This window comes from Hippichthys cyanospilos, chromosome 10 (genome assembly GCF_059441005.1).
Source record: "Hippichthys cyanospilos isolate Australia breed blue-spotted pipefish chromosome 10, RoL_Hcya_1.0, whole genome shotgun sequence".
Taxonomy (NCBI): Eukaryota; Metazoa; Chordata; class Actinopteri; order Syngnathiformes; family Syngnathidae; genus Hippichthys; species Hippichthys cyanospilos.
In genome coordinates, this window is record NC_142378.1 from 3,110,579 (window position 1) to 3,132,670 (window position 22,092).

At 38.9% G+C, this 22,092-nt stretch overlaps 1 protein-coding gene across 1 annotated transcript; it reads left to right on the plus strand.

The window, feature by feature from the left end:
* Positions 1-479: 479 nt before the first annotated feature.
* Positions 480-21,971, plus strand: pik3ca (phosphatidylinositol-4,5-bisphosphate 3-kinase, catalytic subunit alpha). Its single transcript, XM_088424884.1, has 25 exons — positions 480-568; positions 2,060-2,153; positions 2,237-2,405; positions 2,579-2,705; positions 3,228-3,437; positions 4,111-4,205; positions 4,279-4,434; positions 5,358-5,603; positions 6,595-6,680; positions 6,971-7,076; positions 9,122-9,274; positions 9,419-9,553; positions 11,988-12,115; positions 12,849-12,930; positions 13,104-13,268; positions 14,227-14,330; positions 14,434-14,605; positions 14,756-14,862; positions 14,931-15,052; positions 15,142-15,220; positions 15,317-15,487; positions 15,557-15,674; positions 16,938-17,089; positions 17,168-17,330; positions 17,879-21,971. Exons 2-25 carry the CDS (start codon positions 2,098-2,100, stop codon positions 17,984-17,986), a joined length of 3,210 nt encoding a protein of 1,069 aa, XP_088281010.1. The 5' UTR covers positions 480-568; positions 2,060-2,097; the 3' UTR covers positions 17,987-21,971.
* Positions 21,972-22,092: the final 121 nt, after the last annotated feature.

A 22,092-nucleotide genomic window follows, 5' to 3' on the forward strand; every position in this document is an offset into this window, starting at 1 on the left:
TTAGGGACGGAGAGCAGATTGTGTTTTCATCCAAAACCGGAGGGTTCGGTTCGCTGGCTGGCGTTAGCCGTGCCGAGACTACACCATCATCTTCGAATCATTTTGATGACGCCCATGGAAAGAAGAAGGTAGGAAAACAAGTCGTGTTAAAACGTTGCTGCACAATGTCATCAGGGTGGGTAAATATTTATTTTTTTGCGCGGCGAATGACAAAAGCCAGCGTGAGGGAACGAGAAGCTAGCTAACTCTCCCCAAATTGATTAGCATCATTATTATTTTTAAACCTTTATAATCGTGACTGTTTTAAGTACTTGTCAGTCAAACATTCCATAAAGTTTGTCATCGTTATCACATTATTATCTTTACGCCCCGGTTCGAGTTGGCAGCATCACTGTGCTGCCATCCTCAACTTAGCTAGCTTGTGACTACTAGCATCGTTGCTAACGTCACCCCCGATTGACCTGATGTTGTTTGTGTTCAGTCTCCTCACTTCACACGTCTGCAAACGGCTCGTGGGTGGCTCGAAAGATGAAGCGTGGAACTAAACTGTCACCTTCTGCTCTCTGAGGTTTGACTCTCTATTTATCCTCATAATTATAATACAATTATGTCCACTGCATTTGGATATCTCTTATTGTTGGGATGGATAGTAGATCTTGCTACTTGTATTACCAACATTTTTTGTTGTTATTGTAGTTTTTTTTGGGGCATGGAGGGAGAACATTTCAGATTCACTATATCCTCCCGAGATCAAGCCTATTCATTTTTGCCCGTTTCTGTCTCCATTTTTTATCTCCACAAGACAGCAAATTTAGCTGCATGCCGCTCAAACACACGAGACATCATTGGAAATGCCTTGATGTCCTCTACTGAGCACACTAGGACTTTGTAGTGTAGCTCCAACGAGTCAGAAGATATAACTCAAAAACAAACGTCCACTACAGTGGACAGACATGAATAGGCTGGCTCTCGGGAGGATATTATAGTTCGTTTTAAGAAACTAGCCTCGCACAGCTTTCTGCAAATGTTAATACGATTTTTCATGATTCAGGGAAGTAAACGAGAGCAACCAGGAGTAAGATAACAGAATTATTATTATAGTAATTGTCAAATGTTCACCAAAGAGAATAATAAGCAGAAATTGGAAGAGGTCTTCTGAGAATGACCAATCTTTATTCATGAGAAAAAACACATTTTGACTCTATTATAGTTCTAAATAGTTCCTCGCATATATGATTTTAAAGTTAACAACTGCGGATCTGTGAGTACCAATACTTGGTCTTATTTGAGTACTCACAATCGAAGCCAATACAAGTATCTGTCACTCATTTGAAGCAGGTTTACAATCACAAACTACAAATGACAAACGTTGAGGATAGGTTTGAGTTTGTTCGCGAGTTGTCCCAGGTCCATTCAGCTCGCCGTTACTTGTCTGAGAATCCAAAGCGAGCTTGTATGGTGGCCAATGTTTGCCCGCTCTCCGCATCCTGCGTTGTGAGGAAGCTTCCTTTTTTGGCCCAAAGTGCTTAGCTGCATCCTGATCAGGGTCACGGCTCACAAGCTCGCTCAATGAGCATTATGTTCTTTACTCTGTTTATTTTGAAACTTATTTTGCACAGTAATACCACTCCTTTCTTGAAGTGGACTTCCCATTCATGGGGACATTTAAAGGGACAGCGTGTAAGATTTTGAAAAAGGAATAAATTAAATGTAGTTTCTAGTATTTCTAGTATTAAATGATATTGCATGGGGGATGGCACTTCTCTGGAGGCAGCCATGTTTGTTATAGCTAGGACAATGATAAACGCAGCGCCTCCTGCTGTCCGTAATGAAAAACTGTGTCAATCTTACACACTGTCCCTTTAAGGGAGTTTGGAATTAGAGATAGATAATGGACTTTTTTTTTTTTTAATCTATTCAACTACCGGTTTGGTCTGTAACATCAAAAAGGTCGGGATAAGCGGATGTAAATATCTTGTTTTGATTTACCGCAATATTCACGGTTTGCTTTCCGAGTGGCTGAAAATCTGAGGATGAATTTTTATCCTTGTGGTTTCAGCTTTCCTGTGTGGCTGAAGTGGGAGACAAGAGAGGAAGATGCCTCCCAGGCCATCTTCTGGAGAATTATGGGGCATCCACCTGATGCCCCCTAGGTAGAGCATGGCGAATTTAGTTTCGATACACGTGATATTTGGGTGCTGGAGCACCCGAGAAAACAATTGGCGTATATGTGCAGGATCTTGGTGGATTGCCTGTTGCCCAATGGGATGATTCTGACCCTGGAGTGCCTCCGTGAGGCCACTCTCATTACCATCAAACATGAGCTGTTTAAAGAAGCCAGAAAATATCCCCTCCATCACCTCTTACAGGAGGAGACCTCTTACATCTTCGTCAGTGTTACTCAGGTCGGCATGACTGTTCTTCTTTGTATAAATTATGTCAGAAAAGTTCCAGGACATGCTTTCAGCTCCAAAATAAAACCGGATTAATCCTTGTCATCCTTGCCAAGAATTCATACAAAAGATGCTTATGAGACATGGACAGTTGGGAGGCGGACTTAATTTTTTCTTGTCTTCAGGAAGCTGAACGCGAGGAGTTCTTTGACGAGACGCGAAGGTTGTGCGACCTCAGGCTTTTTCAGCCGTTCCTCAAGGTCATTGAACCAGTTGGCAACAGAGAAGAAAAGATCCTCAACAGAGAGATTGGTGAGCAAAAAGAGAATAATGTCTGGATGTTTAAAGGCATACCTGAAGGTATTTCGACAATTTTAGTAGTACAACTAATTATTTTGTCTATAATTACTTTGATCACATTTTTTTTGTCCAGTTACGCCTTTGTAAGACATTTTCTCACTTGCCGTCAACTGAAAATGACATCACAGGGGTTCAAGGACCTGGTGACAACCAATCACAGCTCAGCTTGCAAACGTCACATGGGCAAACCCAGAAAAGAAGCGAGCCGCGGTTGGTCGTTTTCAGAGCCTTGAGCGTGTGATGTCATTTTCAGTCGACATCAAGTGTCAAAAAAGTGTCAAAAAACATTAATGAGCTCAAGAAGAATTTTCATGTTGCGGGTGGCTCCACCAGAACCAGCACAGGCCCAATATTTTCAAATCATAGAATTAGAATTTCAATTCTGGAGTTGGCAATAGCAGTAGATGAATAAAACGATAGAATGTAGCATGTTAAGATTGAAATGCCTCAACATGAGCTTTTGTATTTGAACAGGTTTTGCCATTGGTATGCCAGTGTGTGAGTTTGACCTGGTGAAGGACCCTGAAGTCCAGGACTTCAGGAGAAACATCTTGAATGTGTGTAAAGACTCTGTGGAGCTGAGAGATGCCAGCGGGCCCCACAGCAGAGCCCTCTATGTTTATCCGCCCAATGTAGAATCCACGCAAGAACTTCCAAAACATATTTACAGCAAATTGGACAAAGGTAGGCATTATCATTTGAAAAAAATCAAAGTAGAGGCTCCTCTCGGGCCCAACTTTGTGACTTATAATATTGCTAATAGTGTTTTTCCGATACTGTTTATGTGGCTCCCCGATACGGAGTCCGATACCCAGCTGTGCAGTATCGATTCATGCCGCTACCATACGGATTCCACCTCATTAGGAAATAATAATAAAGAACTGCACACTCACTTGGATGTGGTCAAGCACTGCTTTAAAAATAGCCTGGCGATTCATTTGCGTCAACTGTTGTGTCCATTTTGTCTCATAAAGACTGCAAAGCGAAATGCATGTATCCACGGAACGTCCGGGATGTCCTCGGCTGAGCACAGTAGGACTTAGTAGACTAGCTCGGATGAGTAAGATAAAAACTAAAAACAAATATCTACAACAGTGGAGACAGATGAATAGGCTGTGTGTCAGGAAGATATCAGAGCAAATCATCGGGATTTTGGATGGATATGATACGATACTGTTGTTTTGGCTGGTATCAAACCGATATTCGATATCAATATCGGATCAGGATGTCACAACATTGATTTATTGATCATTTTCTCAGCATAGTGTTTACATCTGTCTGTTTCAGGTCAAATTATTGTCATCTTTTGATTTATTGATCATTTTCTCACCACGGTTTTTACATCTGTCCGTTTCAGGTCAAATTATCGTCGTCATCTGGGTGATCGTTTCCCCAAATAACGACAAACAAAAATACACGTTGAAGATCAACCACGACTGCGTGCCTGAACAGGTCAGTGGAGGTGGGCCAAAACTACACTGGAAAAACGATTCGGACTTCAAAAGAATTCTTTTGTTGACCGCAGGTGATCGCAGAGGCCATTCGGAAGAAGACGCGCAGTATGCTGCTCTCCCCCGAGCAGCTGAAGATGTGCGTCCAGGAATATCAGGGTAAATACATCCTCAAAGTTTGTGGCTGTGATGAATACCTGCTGGAAAAGTACCCGATCAGCCAATACAAGGTAAGCGACATGGAAGCTACTGAAGGTTAATACTAGGCTTCCACAGCCTGATTAGTTTACAGGGGAAGTCAAGCCAGAAATGTTCATTTCAAATGATATTTTATGCGTGGCCCCTCGAGTCTAAAAACGATTGAAAATGACATCACAGTTACTCAACAACCAATCACGGTTCAGCTCAGAAAACAGGTGAGTCATGATTGGCCGTTATTTGAGCCCTGAGAATCTGTGATGTCATTTTTAGGCGCCTGCAAGTGGCAAAATGGACGCCCAATGTAATGGATAAAAACAGGTGGATTTTATGCTTAATTCATGGTTCTACAAACACAATGTTAATCAGGCTGTGATTAGATATGCAATTCTGGAGAAATTGCATGTGAAAGCTGAAAACTGAATTAAAAATTATGGAAGCATTATGGAAGAATATAATGCAATGTTTTTGAATTATTTTGAATATTATCCAACAACGGTGTCTCACGTGGAAAAATATTGAATGACGTCGAATTAAGATGTTTTTTAAGTTAGAAATTTGGGGAAAAAAATGTGGTCGAAATAAATGGAAGTTTACAGTTGAAATGACCAGAATCAGTCAAGAAAAAAAAATTACAGGAGAAAACATTGACATTTTTTTTTCTTTTAAAGGTTTGAAAAATATATAGTTTGCGAGATGAACTGAATTGTTTAATTTTGAGAAGCAGTTAATGGAGAAATTATAAGTAAAAGCAATGCAAATCTGAATTTTCTGCTTTAATTTGAGTCATGCGCCTTCCTGTGCAAACAACTTTATGACTCAAACAAGTTTATACTGCTAAATAAATCGATTGTAATACAACAAGAGTAAACATGAGATTACTTATGCACATGTATTCATATAATAACATTATTTTTTATGCGCACCTTCTGTCCTTGTCCCTCTCGCTCCTCAGTACATCCGTAGTTGCATCATGCTAAGCAGGATGCCTAACTTGATGCTCATGGCCAAGGACAGCCTCTACACCCAGTTGCCTACCGATAACTTTGTCATGCCATCGTACTCCCGCCGCATCTCCACCGCATCGTCGTACATGAACGGCGAGGCGGCCGCCAAGTCGCTGTGGACCATCAACGGAACGCTGAGAATTCGCGTCCTCTGCGCCACCTACGTTAACGTCAACATAAGGGACATAGACAAGGTGAGAAGGGCCGCATTTCATGCCACAAAAAATCTTTTTAGCTCCATGCGCATTTTTTTTTTACAGTATTCCAGTAAAATTGACCGTATATACCGTAATCCTCCAAATATAGGATGCACCTGTGTGTAGAACTTTCAGGGTCAAATTTGTGAATTTCTGTGTATAAGACGCACCGAAAATTGATAGCAAAACAGAACAAATCTCATCTTCATGTTCTTTATATTTTCTTGTGGTCATATCCATAAGTTATATATTTGTTGCAGGTTAAGTGTGTTTCGGATTTTCCACATTGTGAGCGGTCAGTGAACGCCTCGCCAATGCACCGGCTGTTGTTTTTTCTTTTCCCCGTGAAGCAGCTTGAGTCCTTTTTGCCTTAAAAACCCGAATTTGCACACCATTCGTGTGCAATCGTTTCTCCAAGTTTATGATTGTGTTTATACGCCAAAAGAAATGAAATACCTTTTCAAGTGTGCTAACCGATGCACTCTTATTTGAATCAGATGGAGACACCATTTTTACATGATCGTCTCCGTTTTAATAATATTCCTGTGTGTGGACAAGGATGGACTCGGACATTGGTTCAGTCTGCTCGCTTCATTTTTTGAAATTAATGCCTTAACAATCTCACATAGTACAAGCTGCTGTTAGCTATCCCTTTAGCTCGTCCCAGTGATTATTGTGAGAGTACGGCCTATAAAAAAATTGCACAACTGTGTGTCAACAATTGACTTATACGTGGCTGACGAATCAATCTTCCCCGAATGGCGTCGAATGAAAAAAAAAAAAGAAAAAGACATTTTTAAGTTACTTTAATAGGATGCACCCATACTTTTGGTCTTCATTTTTGGGATAAAAAGTGGTTCTTGGGGAATCACGGTATTCAATAGTGGTTATATTTGCATGATGCATAAACGCTGACTGCCGTCTAAGTTAATATTAGTATTGCCTAAAAGTTCATATATTTCGTTTTCTTCTTTGGTTTTTCTTTTAGATTTATGTGAGAACAGGTATTTACCACGGGGGAGAACAGATGTGTGACAATGTGAACACACAGAGAGTGCCTTGCTCGAACCCCAGGTAATATTTTCACCACCTCAGCGGTCACACCCTCTCATTACATTCATTATTTGCAGGGGGTGTTAAACGTTTTCTCACATACCCGTCAGAAATAAAAACTGAGGCCAAATAAGACTAGTAGAATGCAAATGTCAAATTCATTTTTTTGGTTTAGCTGCTTTAGCTTTTGGTCCGGTTTCCTCATGTCTTTGTATTGTTAATTTAGGGCTGTCACCATCATCCCATTGAAAAATCTGATAAAATTGCTTTAAAGTGTATTAAAGTGCATTTTTTTCCCCCAATGGGGACAGGTGGAATGAGTGGCTGACCTACGACATGTACATCCCAGATGTCCCACGAGCTGCCAGGCTTTGCCTTTCCATTTGCTCAGTCAAAGGCCGGAAGGGAGCAAAAGAGGTAAAGTACAACAATGATTCTCAATCTGTTCTTAACAAAGCTAAGAAAATGAAAGCATAGAACGTTTTCCAAAGAAGTCACTATAACTCAATTTGGCAATAAATTGCTTTGTGTTCTCATTAATTTGCTCTTAATTTGAAAGTAAAAATGTGCACGCTGAACACAATCACATAAAACTTTGCAAAATAAATGCAAATAACATTTTGTCGCCATAACAATTGAGAAGTAAGTTGCTTAATTTTCCAGTTAATTTCCTCTTAATTTGAAAACAAATGTGCACATCTGTGTTAAATGAATAAAAAATCTTTTTAAAATCTCTTCATGAACCCTCATTTGAGAATCGATTACATCTCTACAATTATAGATGAATCAGATTTTAAAAAACCTTTTCATTTCTGTCTTCATTTAAAAACATGACATTTTTTCAACATGACAATTCAGAAAGCATTTTTTTTTTGTTTAATTTGTTTGCTGTTTTTTTCTGTAACATGTCAGAAAATTGCCAAAAATGTTGATCGTTTTACATAGAAAAAACAGATGTTTGCAAATATTTCATTTGCATTCAAAACAATTATTATCAGATTGCTTTCACACAAGACTAAAGAAACCTGAGAAAATGTCCGTTTGAGAGGCTAGATGTCTAGATGATATGCCCCAAATTTATTATAAATCTTGATTAATTTGGTTTTCGACGAGTTGTCGATTAATCATTGCATCTTTTAATGAAGGAAGTATGGGAAATACACGTTACAGTTTCAAACGATTTATCTTCAGAAGCTTGTTAGAAAAAAATCCAAAGTTTTTAACAAGTTAAGCCTGTAAACTGCATGTAGAAGTCTTCATGTTTACATGTTAGCATATACATGAAAAGTTGCCATTTAGCTCAGGTGAATGGGAACTGAGGGAGCATCTTTGGTTCTACTTAATTTCTAATCGAGCTCTGTGGCGGCAGGATACGTCATCAGAAACTCTGCCGGCAAGAGGGCACTTGCCCATTTGTGTCAACACGCCGACTCTTTACTATAATTAAAGTGTCGATATCACATCGCTCTTGAAACGGATCACTTTTTATTATTTAAAATAGAACCTACATTGTTGGATGTAAAATCATCACTGTCAACATTCAATCAAACATTAGCTTTGGGAACCTTCAGAGATTTATGTTTTTTGACCCTCACAGACAGGGACAAATGTCTTGTTTTGTGTCTGTCCGACATTGATAGCGTCAACAGACACCAGCGGAGGTTCGTCCTTTCCCCTGCCGCGCCGCGCCGGGTCGAGGTTAGCTTTGCGGATTTTCTTTCACGCGGCACCTGAATTAAAGATAAACGCCTCACGACGGCTGCCTTTTGTTCAAGCGTTTACTTTAAATAGACGCAATTTGACTGCCCGCCAACTTGAAATGCTGTCCACCTCCCCGTCCGTTTATCGCCGGCGTCCATCGCAGGCCCTCGGCAACTGTTCGCTTTGTAGGTCACGATCTTATCTTCAACTTTTTGTTCGATGCAAGTGTTGCATTCTTTGCAGAAAGGGAGTAAGCAACCTTTAATACTCAGAGCTATTTTGACCCCCCCACCAACCCAAAAAAACAAACAGGAGCAACTAAACCTTTTGACATCTAAAGTGATAATACTGCATATTTAAAAAACATATCTTTAAAGAAATCCCCTTATTCATGGAATGAAAACCAAAATTGCCACGAGTTGAGATTGTGTAGTTAGCTATCCAGTTGAATTAAGGTTTATTAACTCATTCAATCCCAAAGACGTATTTTCAAGGGTCCAGATGTTCAGTCCCAGGTACTTTTTTTTTTTTTTTTTTTTTAGAATAAAGGTGGTTCTGAGTTATTAATGTTCAGGAACACAGTATACTTTTAAGTATTTTTTTCCAATAATACCAGCATGAGTCACCAGTATTTTTCAAGCTCCGTTGATTCATACCTGGAGATGTTTGCCAATCTTAACAATCCTAAATTTGCACCAATTCCTGCACGCGCCTTCATTTTGTTTTCGTAAGTATGATATATTTGCTTGCTTTCCTTTCAGGAGCACTGTCCACTGGCTTGGGGCAACGTCAACTTGTTTGACTACACTCATACTTTGGTGGCCAACAAGATGGCGCTCAACCTCTGGCCTGTCCCCCACGGCCTGGAAGATCTTCTCAATCCCATTGGAGTCACTGGCTCTAACCCCAATAAGGTAAAGATACAATACCATATAACAGGATAGACCACTTAGGTGATTTGAGGTGTCGGAATTCAATGTTGTAACTTCTCGACTAGCCCGGACCAAGTAACCCGAACACTTGCATGCACTGATATTGAGAGTGCGACTCTTGTTCAGGAAACGCCATGTCTGGAGTTGGAATTCGACCACTTCAGCTGTCCAGTCAAATACCCAGATATGAACGCTGTGGAGGATCACGCGAATTGGATCATCTCCAGAGAACTCGGGTTCAACTATAACCTCTCTGGACAGGTATCAACTACGGATTCAAACAAAGTTGGGCGCGATTCATTCCCTGGTGGTTGGTGTTTTCACCTGAAGTCATTTTAAGAGATGAAAGAGGTGAAATTAACCAATTTTGATACACTTAGTGCATCCTAATACTTCAGTCATTCACAAACAAATACGTCCTTATAACTTCATTAATTGCGTCACGCAAAGCTTTCTGTGAACCGAAAATATTCAAAAAAAATGACAAAATATTTATTATGATTCCTTCTGTGAATTGGTACCTATTGGTCTGTGAATAGTGTAATGGACACTTATTGAAATGCATTGGGAGGAAACAAACGCCATTTTCGTCAGTATAATTTTTTAAATCTGTAATTGGTCTCTTTCTGCCAAAATTTGGCAACGGTTTAAAAAGATCCATCTCTGTCAGGCCCTGATTTGCTTTTTTTTTTCTTTTTTTCAATATACCTTTTGTACATGCATCTTTGTTGTAGAATTACATGCAAAATGTACACGAAAACTTAAGAACTCCCCTTGAATGTTGAAATTTCACATATCTTTGTTTTAGTTTCAAATAAATCAAAAGATCAAGAGTATTCACAGGGTCAGCAGAATGTCTTATCAAGTACATAACTGAAAATTTCATTCAACACTTCCCTGAAGTTGTGATCTGTTATCAGCCATCATAGTTTTTACAAAACGACAGATAATTTGTCTATGGCCAATATTGACTGGTACATAATTGGGCAAAATGTCCTAAGAAATCTAGTAAATGATCAGAAAGCTCATTCACTATTTACCTGACCTTAATGACACAATTTATTCTGATATAAGCATGTACTGTAATTGAAATAAACTCTTCCAAAGTTTTCTTCACACGTCACGCACATCAATAAAAGATCAGCCTCATTCACACGCGTTCACGTCACAGTCACCTTCGTCATTCTGGTATTATGTGATTTTATCATCATTTATTTATGTTGCAATGCAACTAGAATCAATGACATACTTCTCTCTATCCATTGACTTAAAAAAGTGGGACTCGGTGGGACATTGATAGATCCTAAAGTCTCGTCACCGTTTTTCTTTTCATTAAATTCCTAATGCTGCGGTGTGTTTCCTAATGATGTCTTCGTCAAGGTCTATCAGGTACTGGCTTACGCAAAGAAGGCAGAAGACACAGTTGATTTATTGATGATAAAGGAGCAACGTGGTGTATAAAGTGATACCTTTTATCTGTAACGTGAGTTGTTCGAGAAGCTTTCCTAACAGATGCTAATGTGACGCCAGCGTACCTTGTCCTAGCTTCATTTGTTTGGCACAATGGATGAATGCCTGCGTAGCTCTTGGCTAAGTGAACTAGCGTATTTTTCGGACTATAAGCCGTAACTTTTTTCTCATGATTTGAGCCCTGCGCCTTATAGCCCAGTGCGGCTTATCTGTTTTTTTATTTATTTATTTATTCATTTACGCAAGCAAATGTGTGTGTATGTTCAAGTCTTCAATTTATGGAACAACTATTAAATAGAACTGAAAAGATGTGAATCAATGGAAGTGAACTAGCGTATTTTTCGGACTATAAGCCGTGACTTTTTTCTCATGATTTGAGCCCTGCGCCTTATAGCCCAGTGCGGCTTATCTGTTTTTATTTTTTATTTATTTATTTATTTATTTATTTACGCGAGCAAATGCGTGTATCTATTCAAGGCTTCAATTTATGGAACAACTATTAAATAGAACTGAAAAGATGTGAATCAATGGAAGTGCTCAAAAAGAGTTTTAAAAATATATTATTAAAAAAAATGGTTTAAATTGAGTAAGGGAATGCATAGAATTTGGGGTAAATTTGTGACGTGTAAATTTTATATACGGCACTCAGTATATATGATTTTATCTGTGTATTAATGATTGTATATATGAATTATGTGCATTGTGTTTTTATGTTCAGTTAAATAATCGATCAAACAAAAGGAGATTTAAAAAAAAGATGCTATTGAAGTATTGATTTCGATTTTGAACTGCTGTTTAACTAACAGTATTCTGTTAGTGTTGAAAATATCCATCCATCCATTTTCTATTAATATGTTGGGACTAATCATGCAGGCATGTTCAGTCTGTTTAAGAGAGGATGTAGCTATTGGCAGACAATCACAAAAAAAACATAAATATATATATTTTTTATTAAACTTCCATGTACCATCTTTTTGTATAGATATCTCGTTATATCTCATGCGGCTTATAGTCCAGTGCGGCTTGTTCATGACAAAAATCTTTTTTTGCTCATATTTTGCTGCTGCGGCTTATATACCTGTGCTGCAGAAAATACGGCAATATATTGTTTACCCTGCAGTAAAACTCTCACCAGTGGTTCGAATCTCGTTTTGTGCCCTTGGAGTCCTCAATGAATGACATGAATAATAACAGGTGCAATAATGTCAAGTGTGTTGTTTTCCAGGGCAATCGTGTGGCGAAAGATTATCATGCCCTGACAGAGAGCGACATCGATCAGCTGAGACAACTCAGCAACAGAGACCCTCTCTCAGAAATCACTGAACAAGAAAAAGACTTCCTGTGGAGACACAGGTAGCTGCCTAGAGAATTGGCACTCAACCTTTTTTCAATGATGTGAAAAAAAAAGACTCAAAGCAGTGCTCCGCCACGTGTTTCTGATTGATCAAATTTTGGAACTATATTTGTAGTATCTCATCATCTGTTTGATTTCTGGTCCATCTGTCGAAAATGCTACATCACTATACTACCGCATCACTACATCACAATGTAAATTCTTAGATTTTTCCCTCTGCATTTCAGTTATAAATGTATTTTTTTCCAATGACTATTTTGAAATTTTGATATGCCGTATATGCTCCAATTTTGAAGCAATTTATATGGGGACAAGGCACAAAAAATGTTTGTAAAGGGAAGCGCGGTTTTTTAATATAAATCCAGAAACTGTTTTTAAATCAACAAAACAATATATTGTAAGGTTTTGATTGCTGTTGCTAAAGTTTGACTGACTTATCTGATTGTTTTGTTGACATTCCCTTGAGCGCAGCTCCATCTAGTGGATGCATAACGCAACCCCAGCCACTATAGTTTCTGTTCTATGCACCTTATAATGCAGCACACCCTATGTATGAAAACAGTTTTAAAATAGGCCATTCATTGAAGGTGCGCCTTATAACCTGATGCGATTTACAGTGCGTTAAATACGGTACATAAAAGTGGGACATCAGAGGTACGCTTTAAATTAGGAATACTTTATATAAAACAGGTTTTACAACCAAGTTGTTGATACATAACTTCTTATTATCAGGCACTACTGCATGAATTTCCCTGAGATCCTTCCCAAGATCCTTCTTGCTGTCAAATGGAACTCCAGAGATGAAGTAGCACAGGTACTGTGATTGTTCCTCAAAATTCTTCTAATATTTCAGGAAGAAGTAGAAAAAAATGACTTTTACTGTGACTGTCACACACATAGGTTTTCTTCTCAAACATATATTTGTCATCATTTCACAAGAAGCCCGATATTCTAGTAATTATTTATTGTTTATTGTTGTGTGGCTAGATGTACTGCCTGTTGAAGGAATGGCCATCGATCCGTCCAGAGCAAGCCATGGAATTGTTGGACTGTAACTACCCGGACCCAATGGTCAGACACTTTGCTGTACGCTGCCTTGATAAATATCTGACCGATGACAAACTGTCTCAGTACCTCATCCAGCTTGTACAGGTAAGTGCATTCTCAGATTTAATGGACCCATGGACACCTCTCATAGAATTGAAAACAACAGGTCATAGTGTTAAAATAGGAAATTGTACTTTTTTTCAATAAAAAGGGTTGCAAGCGTCACAAAAATGAATTTTCAAAATACAGCTTTGCTCTTGTAGGTATGTGCCTTTCATTCAGCACAATATGTCTTTTATTCTGTAAAAAAATACATCTCAATGAATACACCTTTTATTCTGAAAAAAAATAACAATTCCCCATGAACAGCAGGGGTCAATAGTAAATATATATATATATATATATTCTTAATAATTTTTATTCAGAGAATGGTGAGCAAGGCACTAGTAATTTATGTAATTAACTTATAAGGACATTCATGCTTGTCATAGTTTTTTTGATTTGTTATTCCTAGGAGTTAAATGGGTGTTCATATTCAACACATTTATGTTGAAATGTATTATAAGATTTTACATTTTTTGAACTGTGACTATAGGACTTTAGGGGGTGTGTAACGTGGTGACATCCAGGTCAATTCCTTGCACAAATTCCTTGCATTGCTCACATTGCTTGTCAAAATGAAGATTTGCTTTGTTTTGAATGATACGTCCGCAGAATGAGCTTATGAACAAATTTCATGAAATATATATTCAAGGATGCAAGGTTATGGCTTGGATTTATGTGTAGTAAATAAAGATACCAGTGTTCCTTTAATACAACTACATGGTAAAAAGTTCAAATAATTTGCAAATATTGGCAATAAATGTTCGGCCGATGGCTGAAGGGCCACAGTTAGACGATTAATCAGTCAGGGCCTAATTTGATGATATTTTTCTTAAATGGCAACCAATTCAGAGACTGTGATGTTTTAGGTGTTTTACCGTAATTTTCATTTCAAATGTTTAATAATGTAAATATAAAATTCCTTCTAAATAATTGTCCCCTTCTGCCTCTCCTGTGCCAGGTCATCAAATACGAGCAGTACCTTGACAATCCTCTGGCCCGTTTTCTCCTTAAAAAGGCACTAACTAATCAAAGAATAGGACATTTTTTCTTTTGGCATCTCAAGTGAGTTCATTTAAATTTACCTTTGCTCTCATACCAGTTTGCCTTTTTTGCTACACTTGATTATTTCCAAATGAATTATAATTGCTTTTGTTCTCTCACTTAGGGCTGAAATGCACAACAAAACGGTGAGCCAAAGGTTCGGTCTGCTGCTGGAGGCTTATTGCAGGGCCTGTGGCATGTACCTCAAACATCTGAGCAGGCAGGTGGAAGCCATGGAAAAGCTCATCAATCTCACCGATATCCTTAAACAGGAGAAAAAGGATGAGACGCAGAAGGTGCTCAGAATTACAATATTTCCTTTTAGAGTTCTATTTGTTATAAAAGAAGAGCTTTTTTTTTGTACTGCTATCCTTTTAGTTAAGCTAGCAGAAGATGTCAACAACAGTAAATCTTGTTATAGTTTGCTTGTGTTTTTGGATGCAAAGGTTCAGATGCGCTTCCTGGTGGACCAGATGAAAAGACCTGACTACATGGATGCCCTGCAAAATTTCACCTCTCCTCTGAATCCCGCGCACCAGCTCGGCAACCTAAGGTGTGGGTTGATTCCTGAAAATATGCAAAGGGATGACATGCAAATAATGCAAGCTTGTTCATGCGCAGGTTAGAGGAATGCAGGATCATGTCATCGGCGAAGAGGCCGTTGTGGCTCAACTGGGAAAATCCGGACATCATGTCTGAGCTCCTCTTTCAGAACAACGAGATTATCTTCAAAAACGGAGATGGTAAAATCCGTGACGTCACTTTCATCAAAGTAGTCAAAACAGTTTTGAAAAAAGAATAAAAAAAGATTTCTGTTCTTTCTGTGCTGTAGACCTGCGCCAGGATATGCTGACTTTGCAGATTATCAAAATCATGGAGAACATATGGCAGAATCAGGGACTGGACCTGCGGTACGTGCTGACGCTTGAGGCAGTCGGTTGTTATCGCTTAGGTCAGCCTTCCCATCTCCACGTCAGAAGCTTAATGCTGTTGGTTTTGGCCTCCAGCATGCTGCCCTACGGCTGCCTGTCATTGGGAGACTGCGTGGGTCTTATCGAGGTGGTTCGCAGCTCGCACACCATCATGCAGATTCAGTGTAAAGGTGGCCTGAAAGGAGCTTTGCAGTTCAATTCCAACACGCTGCATCAGTGGCTCAGAGACAAGAACAAGGGCGAGATGTAAGCCAGCATGGCGCCGAAATGTGATCAACTTCCGAATGTCTCCGATTTATATTTGATACATTTTAGGTACGACATGGCTGTGGATCTTTTTACGAGGTCCTGCGCTGGCTACTGTGTAGCCACATTTATACTTGGGATTGGCGATCGACACAACAGCAACATCATGGTCAAAGACGACGGACAGGTAAGGAGATAAAATCATACTTTGATGTCAACGTGTGTGTTACTTGACGTACGTTTTGAGGTCACTCGAGTCCTCCCTGCCAACAAAAATTCCTGCTTGTCTGCATCCTGACGAGTGTCAACGTGCTTTTGAGCAAGGCACGTCCCAGAGATGGTTTACAAACGCTAATATTAATTATTTAAACTGTACCTTTACCACTGTGTTCACCAAACAGTTTTAACATCATTTTAAAGTCGTCTTACGAAATTAACTTTAAAATAATGACTCCTGAATTTCACATGCACTTACTGAGACGCCTCTTGAAAGACATTTTTCATTTGAGGATAAACTTGGTGTCATTTCAGCATAGCTCCTTGCCAACAAATTCTAATTGAAAAGTACAGGTAGTCTTCTCTTTTTGATACTGGTGTTTGGCGCCACCTTGTGGCTTGACAGCCCGATGGTCCAGATTAGAACTTTATTATTATTATCATTATTATTATTACTTTTATTACTATTATTATTTAACAGGGTTTTATTGACATCTTGATGAACAGGTTGAATGCCAGTTCCAATAGTAGTTTTAAAGTAGCACGAACAAACAATTGATCCCTTGTGGCTGAAGCCTGAGGGCAGTCATTTTATCTTGCCACTTTTACTTACGTCAGCCATCTTATTTTGCCATTTTTACTGAAAATTTCTGTTATTTTTATGCTGTTCTTATCCGTTTTTTTTTTTTTTTTGGCTGAAATCACTTATCAGTGTGTGTTGTATGCCGGGATCCAGGTATAATGTTGTGACAGCCTCTCGAACAACAAACCTCACTGTTTACATTGACGATTCTGGGTAAATTATCTCAACATACTCACAGAGGTTATGTTTACATTTCGCAACAGTTTTTTTTGCCCGAATGGGCTTTGCTTTCCTTTCATTGATGGTTTTCTATGCCTTCCTTTCATTGATGGTTCTGACAACGTGACGCAGAGCATGTTTTAGATAGCACTCAGACAGACTTTTTTTGTTATTATTGAAATGCACAAATACCATTTCTCCCAAACGTATTGGGACGGCCATGCACCACATGCTTGACAACTTTGCCGTAAACACTGTAAATAAGCAACACATTATGCCAGTTTAGCGAGTAGCAACGTAAGATGGCCGCCAGCGGTTCCACCTCAACATAAAGCAGGTAGTGCTAGCGGTATTATTAGTTCATTGACATACAAGTCTGTAAATTTTGAAAAGCAGTCTTGTGGCGTGGTTACCGATTGTGCTGTGCTGCAGTTATTTCATATCGATTTTGGACATTTCCTGGATCATAAGAAAAAGAAGTTTGGCTACAAAAGAGAGCGAGTACCCTTCGTATTGACGCAGGACTTCCTCATTGTCATCAGTAAGGGCTCCCAGGAGTGCGCCAAGACCAAAGAGTTTGAAAGGTACCCACGCTGTTTATTTTACTGACTTTGAGAAGTTTAACGACCAAATTTCCTGCATGTTACTTTCCTGCTGCACAGGTTCCAGGAAATGTGTTATAAGGCCTACCTGGCAATCCGGCAGCATGCCAACCTTTTCATCAACCTTTTCTCCTTAATGTTGGGCTCCGGCATGCCAGAGTTGCAATCATTTGACGACATTGCCTACATTAGGAAAACGTTGGCCCTAGAAAAAACAGAACAGGTATGATTACCCAGTGGGTGATTTTTTTCTTTGTGAAAAATCATTCATTTCCATACAACAATAAAAATAAAAATTTAATTCGACAATAAAAGTCCAAAAGGCACTCGTGAAGGCACTTCAAGGCCTACTTGATATTTTAAAAGTGTTTCTGCAGGGAGTGGCAAATCTAATTGAATGCGTTTCAATTCTGTAACAGGAACGGTGTATATTTCTTTTCGAAATAAGAGCCAATGACTTGGAACATGAATCAACTTATTGCTAAATTGTTGCTCCTTTGCCAAACGTGATCTGCTCTTATTTTGTTGAGTTTTATATGGATGCACGTTGTCATTAAAATTTTCCAGAAGAGCCAGAAATAAATTATATTTATATGACTTATAAATTATATAAATTACATGGCTACAAATGTCGTTCCAAAGTTTAATTTTAAGTCATTTTCGGCTGAGCAAAAATGGGTAAATATTTCACAGGAAAACCACTGCCCTGCCAAATGAGTTTCCGAATAGAATTGTTAACATCTTTTTCTTCTGCCGTTTTTCTCCGTGAAGGAAGCGCTGGATTATTTCATGAAACAGATGAATGACGCTCACCATGGCGGTTGGACCACCAAGATGGACTGGATTTTCCACACAATTCGACAGCATGCACTAAACTAAGCCACACACAAAAGGTAGAATGTTTTTTTTTTATATAAGCCAGTGGCTCAACAGTGTTTTTTTTTTTTTTTTTACCTCTTTTTTGTTATGGTCGCAGTGATGCCTTTGTTGGGAATCACACTTCCTGGTAGTTCATTTTTGGATGCATTATTTCCTTTTTTTTTTGTAATAACACTGGAAAACCAATGAGAATTGCACTTGTAGAGGAGAACTACCAATTGGGTCAAAAGACTGCAAAATTATCATTTTCATCATCCAGCTACAAATGTAGCCACTTGGGTGTGTCTTGCTGCTTGGGTAGTGCCACGCCCTGAAAAAAAAAAAAAAAAAAGTTTTCCTAGAAAACATTTTCTTGTCAGAATCAAGAAGACAGGTAAAAAAAAAAAAAAGGGAACACCTGATAAAATGGTAGCTGCCTCTGCACTTCCGGTCTTTAGTCTTCCACCATGTTTGTGGTGAAACTAACCCCCAATCAGCGTCATCTTTCCCGCCATTTCAAACTCAATCCCCCAAGATGCTTCGTTTGACCTCCGACCTGTTACCTGTTAAGTCTCTGTTACAGCTATGTACCAGTTTCTGTTACTTTTTTTTTGAATTGAGTCTGCATGGCGCTTCATCCAGTATTTGTGTAATAGGGCAGCTTACTGATTTTTATTTTTATAACTTTTTTTTTTATAACGACACTTTTGCCTCGAGCAAATCAGACACTCCTGAACTTTTGTGGCTATTACTCCTGCACTAACTGGAATTTTTTTTTTTTTTTTTACTCTATATGCGGTGATGCAAGCGGAAAGCGCGCCATTTTTTTTTCATGTTAGCATTCGTCCAGGGTAATGTTGCGTCTTCCTGTCGATTAAAAAATGCCTTTTGCGTCCTCCGCTCCACAATGTCGCACGCTACGAGAATCCCGTCCGACCTAGCGGTAAATGTGCGCATGTTGACTATATTTGCCTGATATGAAAGCAAACCTGCCAACGTAACGTTTGATTGTATAAGGAAGTCAAAGTTGTGTTCTGCTGTAATGTGACGCACAAATGCGATCGCGTGAATGTATTTTTTTTTTTTGCTAACACAAACTATGTGCGCTCATTATTTACCATGTTTCAGATGCAGTTAAAAAGCAAACATTTTTTTTTTTATTCAAAGTTCATTGTGCAGTCAAGCAAATGAGTTACAGACTTTTTTGTATGTTTCTGCAGCAGTTGTGGATAAAAAATGTGATCTAGCGTTCAGCGGTATGCATGCACCGTTGCAGTCCAACTTTTTTGTTTTTGATGGCAAACGAAACGTGTTTGAAAGGGGGAAGTCAACCCCAAAATTCTTTAGACCATAAAATGTCGATTAGACTGAAAATGGCGATCTATTTTATTAGCATTGCTCCCAAATCCTGATACAAACAACACAACCTTGTTCTGAAATCACATAAAATCACCAATTCAGAGTGTTATCAAACAAAATCATTACATTGCCATATTTCGCCAGTGTTTACTAATGGCGAGGGCTTCATTATAGCAACGTTTAGCATCAATTAGCATTAGCGTTTAGTTTAGCATTTTTTTGATGCTCGGGGCCCGACACAGTTGCCATACTTACTGATCACTTTTATATTATATATATTATTATATTATAATAATAATATTATATATTACATGTATATATGTGTATATATATATATATATATATATATATACACACACACACGATGGGCATACACATTGAATATTAATAACAATTATAATAGATAATACAGTATATAGTAATAATTTTGGAGTTGACTTCCTCTTGAATGTCATTTCCTGTTCACGTCAACACTACTGTACATACTGTCAGTTCTTATGTCGGCGCCGTTGCAGAAATGATTTGGCAGGAGTATGCGCATGTGTGCGTGTGTGTGTCCACCCGTATGTCAGTGCGCGTTGGCACGGCTACTTACTACACGTGTCGATGTCTTGTACGTCTTTTGTCATTCCGTTTTGGCGTAAGGAGATGCGGAAGAGAGAAAACGGGACTGGACTTGTTGATTGGCTAGTTTACTTGAGAAGTGTGAATTTTTGCCAAGTCGCGGTTGTATACAGATTTGTCGTGCCATGTTGTGAATGTGAACTGAATTTTCATGAGTGGTTGAATAGGAGGTGATAAATTTCACCTTTTGTTTTCCTTTTATTTGTCCCCCTTTTGGAACATCATCGTCAAAATGATGACTCCCAGCAGAATACAGTTTAGCGGACAGGTTTAGCACGCTAACGTGTTTGTTAGCTGATTCACTCTTTACTTTAAACGTTTGCATCGCGAGCTAAAATTGGCCTAACGAGCGCCAACAAATATGTGAACGATATAAGCGAGGCAATCCGATGCAATACAAATGCACAAGTTACTAACGTGAAATGCAGAAAACGTTTGGTGTTCTTTTTCTTTTTGGGCTTTTGTTTCATGTTGAATTGTGAATGTAACCTTTTTTTTGTTGTGGAGCCTTTAAAAATGGCTTGAAACTGACTGGATTTTCAGGGTTTGAAACTCCCGCACTTGTAGAAATACGCTAACTCCGGTTTGGATCAAATCAATGTTGATGGCCAGTTTGACCACTTATGAATATTTTTCTGAAATGACCTGAAAGCAACGCTGTTGCAGTGTTTATATCCTTTGAGACCCAGCCTATTCATTTCAGTCCATTGTTGTGGACATTTGTTTTTGGTCTATATCTTTGGACGCATTGGAGCTACCCCACGAAGTCCTATTGTCCCCAATAGAGGACATCCTGACCTTTTCCGATTAAGTTTTTCCACAGTAGTAGGCATTTGTTTTAAGTCCATAACATTTGATTCATCATAGTTACCATACAAAGTTTTAGCGTCCTTCCTTGAGGACATCCTGGCCTTTCCAATGGTGTGGGTCCACAGTAATGAGCATTTATTTTTTGTCCATATCTGTTGACTCATTGGAATTACCATAGCAAGTCCCAGTCTCCTCACTTCAGAAAATCCTGCTCCATGTCTTTTGATTCGAAAAAAAAGTCCTTGTGTCCTCATTAGATGACACCCAGGTCTTTCCAAAGATTTGTGTCCACTGCAATTAACATTTTATTTGTGGTCCATATAGTTAGATTGATTGGCGCTACCCTACAAAATCCTAGTGTCCTCCTTTGAGGACATCTTGGCCTTTCAATTATGTTTTTCCACTGCAGTGGACATTTGAGTGTTTTAGGCCCATATCATTGGATACATTGCAGCTACCATGTACATTTGTAGTGTCCAGAGTAGAAGATGTCTTTCTCTTTCCAATCATGTGTCCACCGCAGTGGACATTTGGTTTGGTCTACTGTACATGTTTTGACACTTTTTAGCATACTAGTGTCTTTACTAGAGGACACGCTGGCCCTTTTGATGATGTGTGTCCTCAGCGGTGGACATTTGGTTTTGTCCATTTGTTTAGACTCGTTATAGCTACTCCACAAAATCTTGGTGTCCTCAGTCAAGGACATTCTGACCTTTGCAATGATGCCCCATGCTTCTGGGCGGGATGCAAGTCACTTTGCTGGCTTCCCGAGACAAAATGGACACCAGTGGACATAAATGAATAGGCTTGTTTTCAGGAGAATATGCTCATAAGCATTTTTCTTTATATGCAGTGTTGTTTATTGTATTTTTCATGTTTTACATTTCCATACCATGACATGCTGACAAAACCTTAGCCTATACTATGAATGTACATCGGGCCAACGTATCATTTTTCGCAGCCTATCTGTATGAGACCGGACGAAGAAGTGTCCTCCTTGCAAAGCAGTCACACAGGTTTATAAAATGAATGCCTTAAGTTTGCTTCCTTCGGGAACACGAATGGTTCATCTTGTCATTCGCGTGTTTGTGTGTTTAAATGTGTGATGGCGTTTGTTTGGCTGCCTGGTCACAGGGTAAAAGTTTGTTCCTGGATTTACTGACTGATCATCTGTGTTCTGTGAAAATGTACAAATACATTTGTTAAACATTCACCAGACTTGTTGGTGTTTTTTGCACAAAGTACAGGTCTCTCCAATAAAATATTTCAGGCCGTGAATGCAAGATGTAATTTCAGATATTCTATTTATTATATTCAGTGTGTTTAAGGGAATT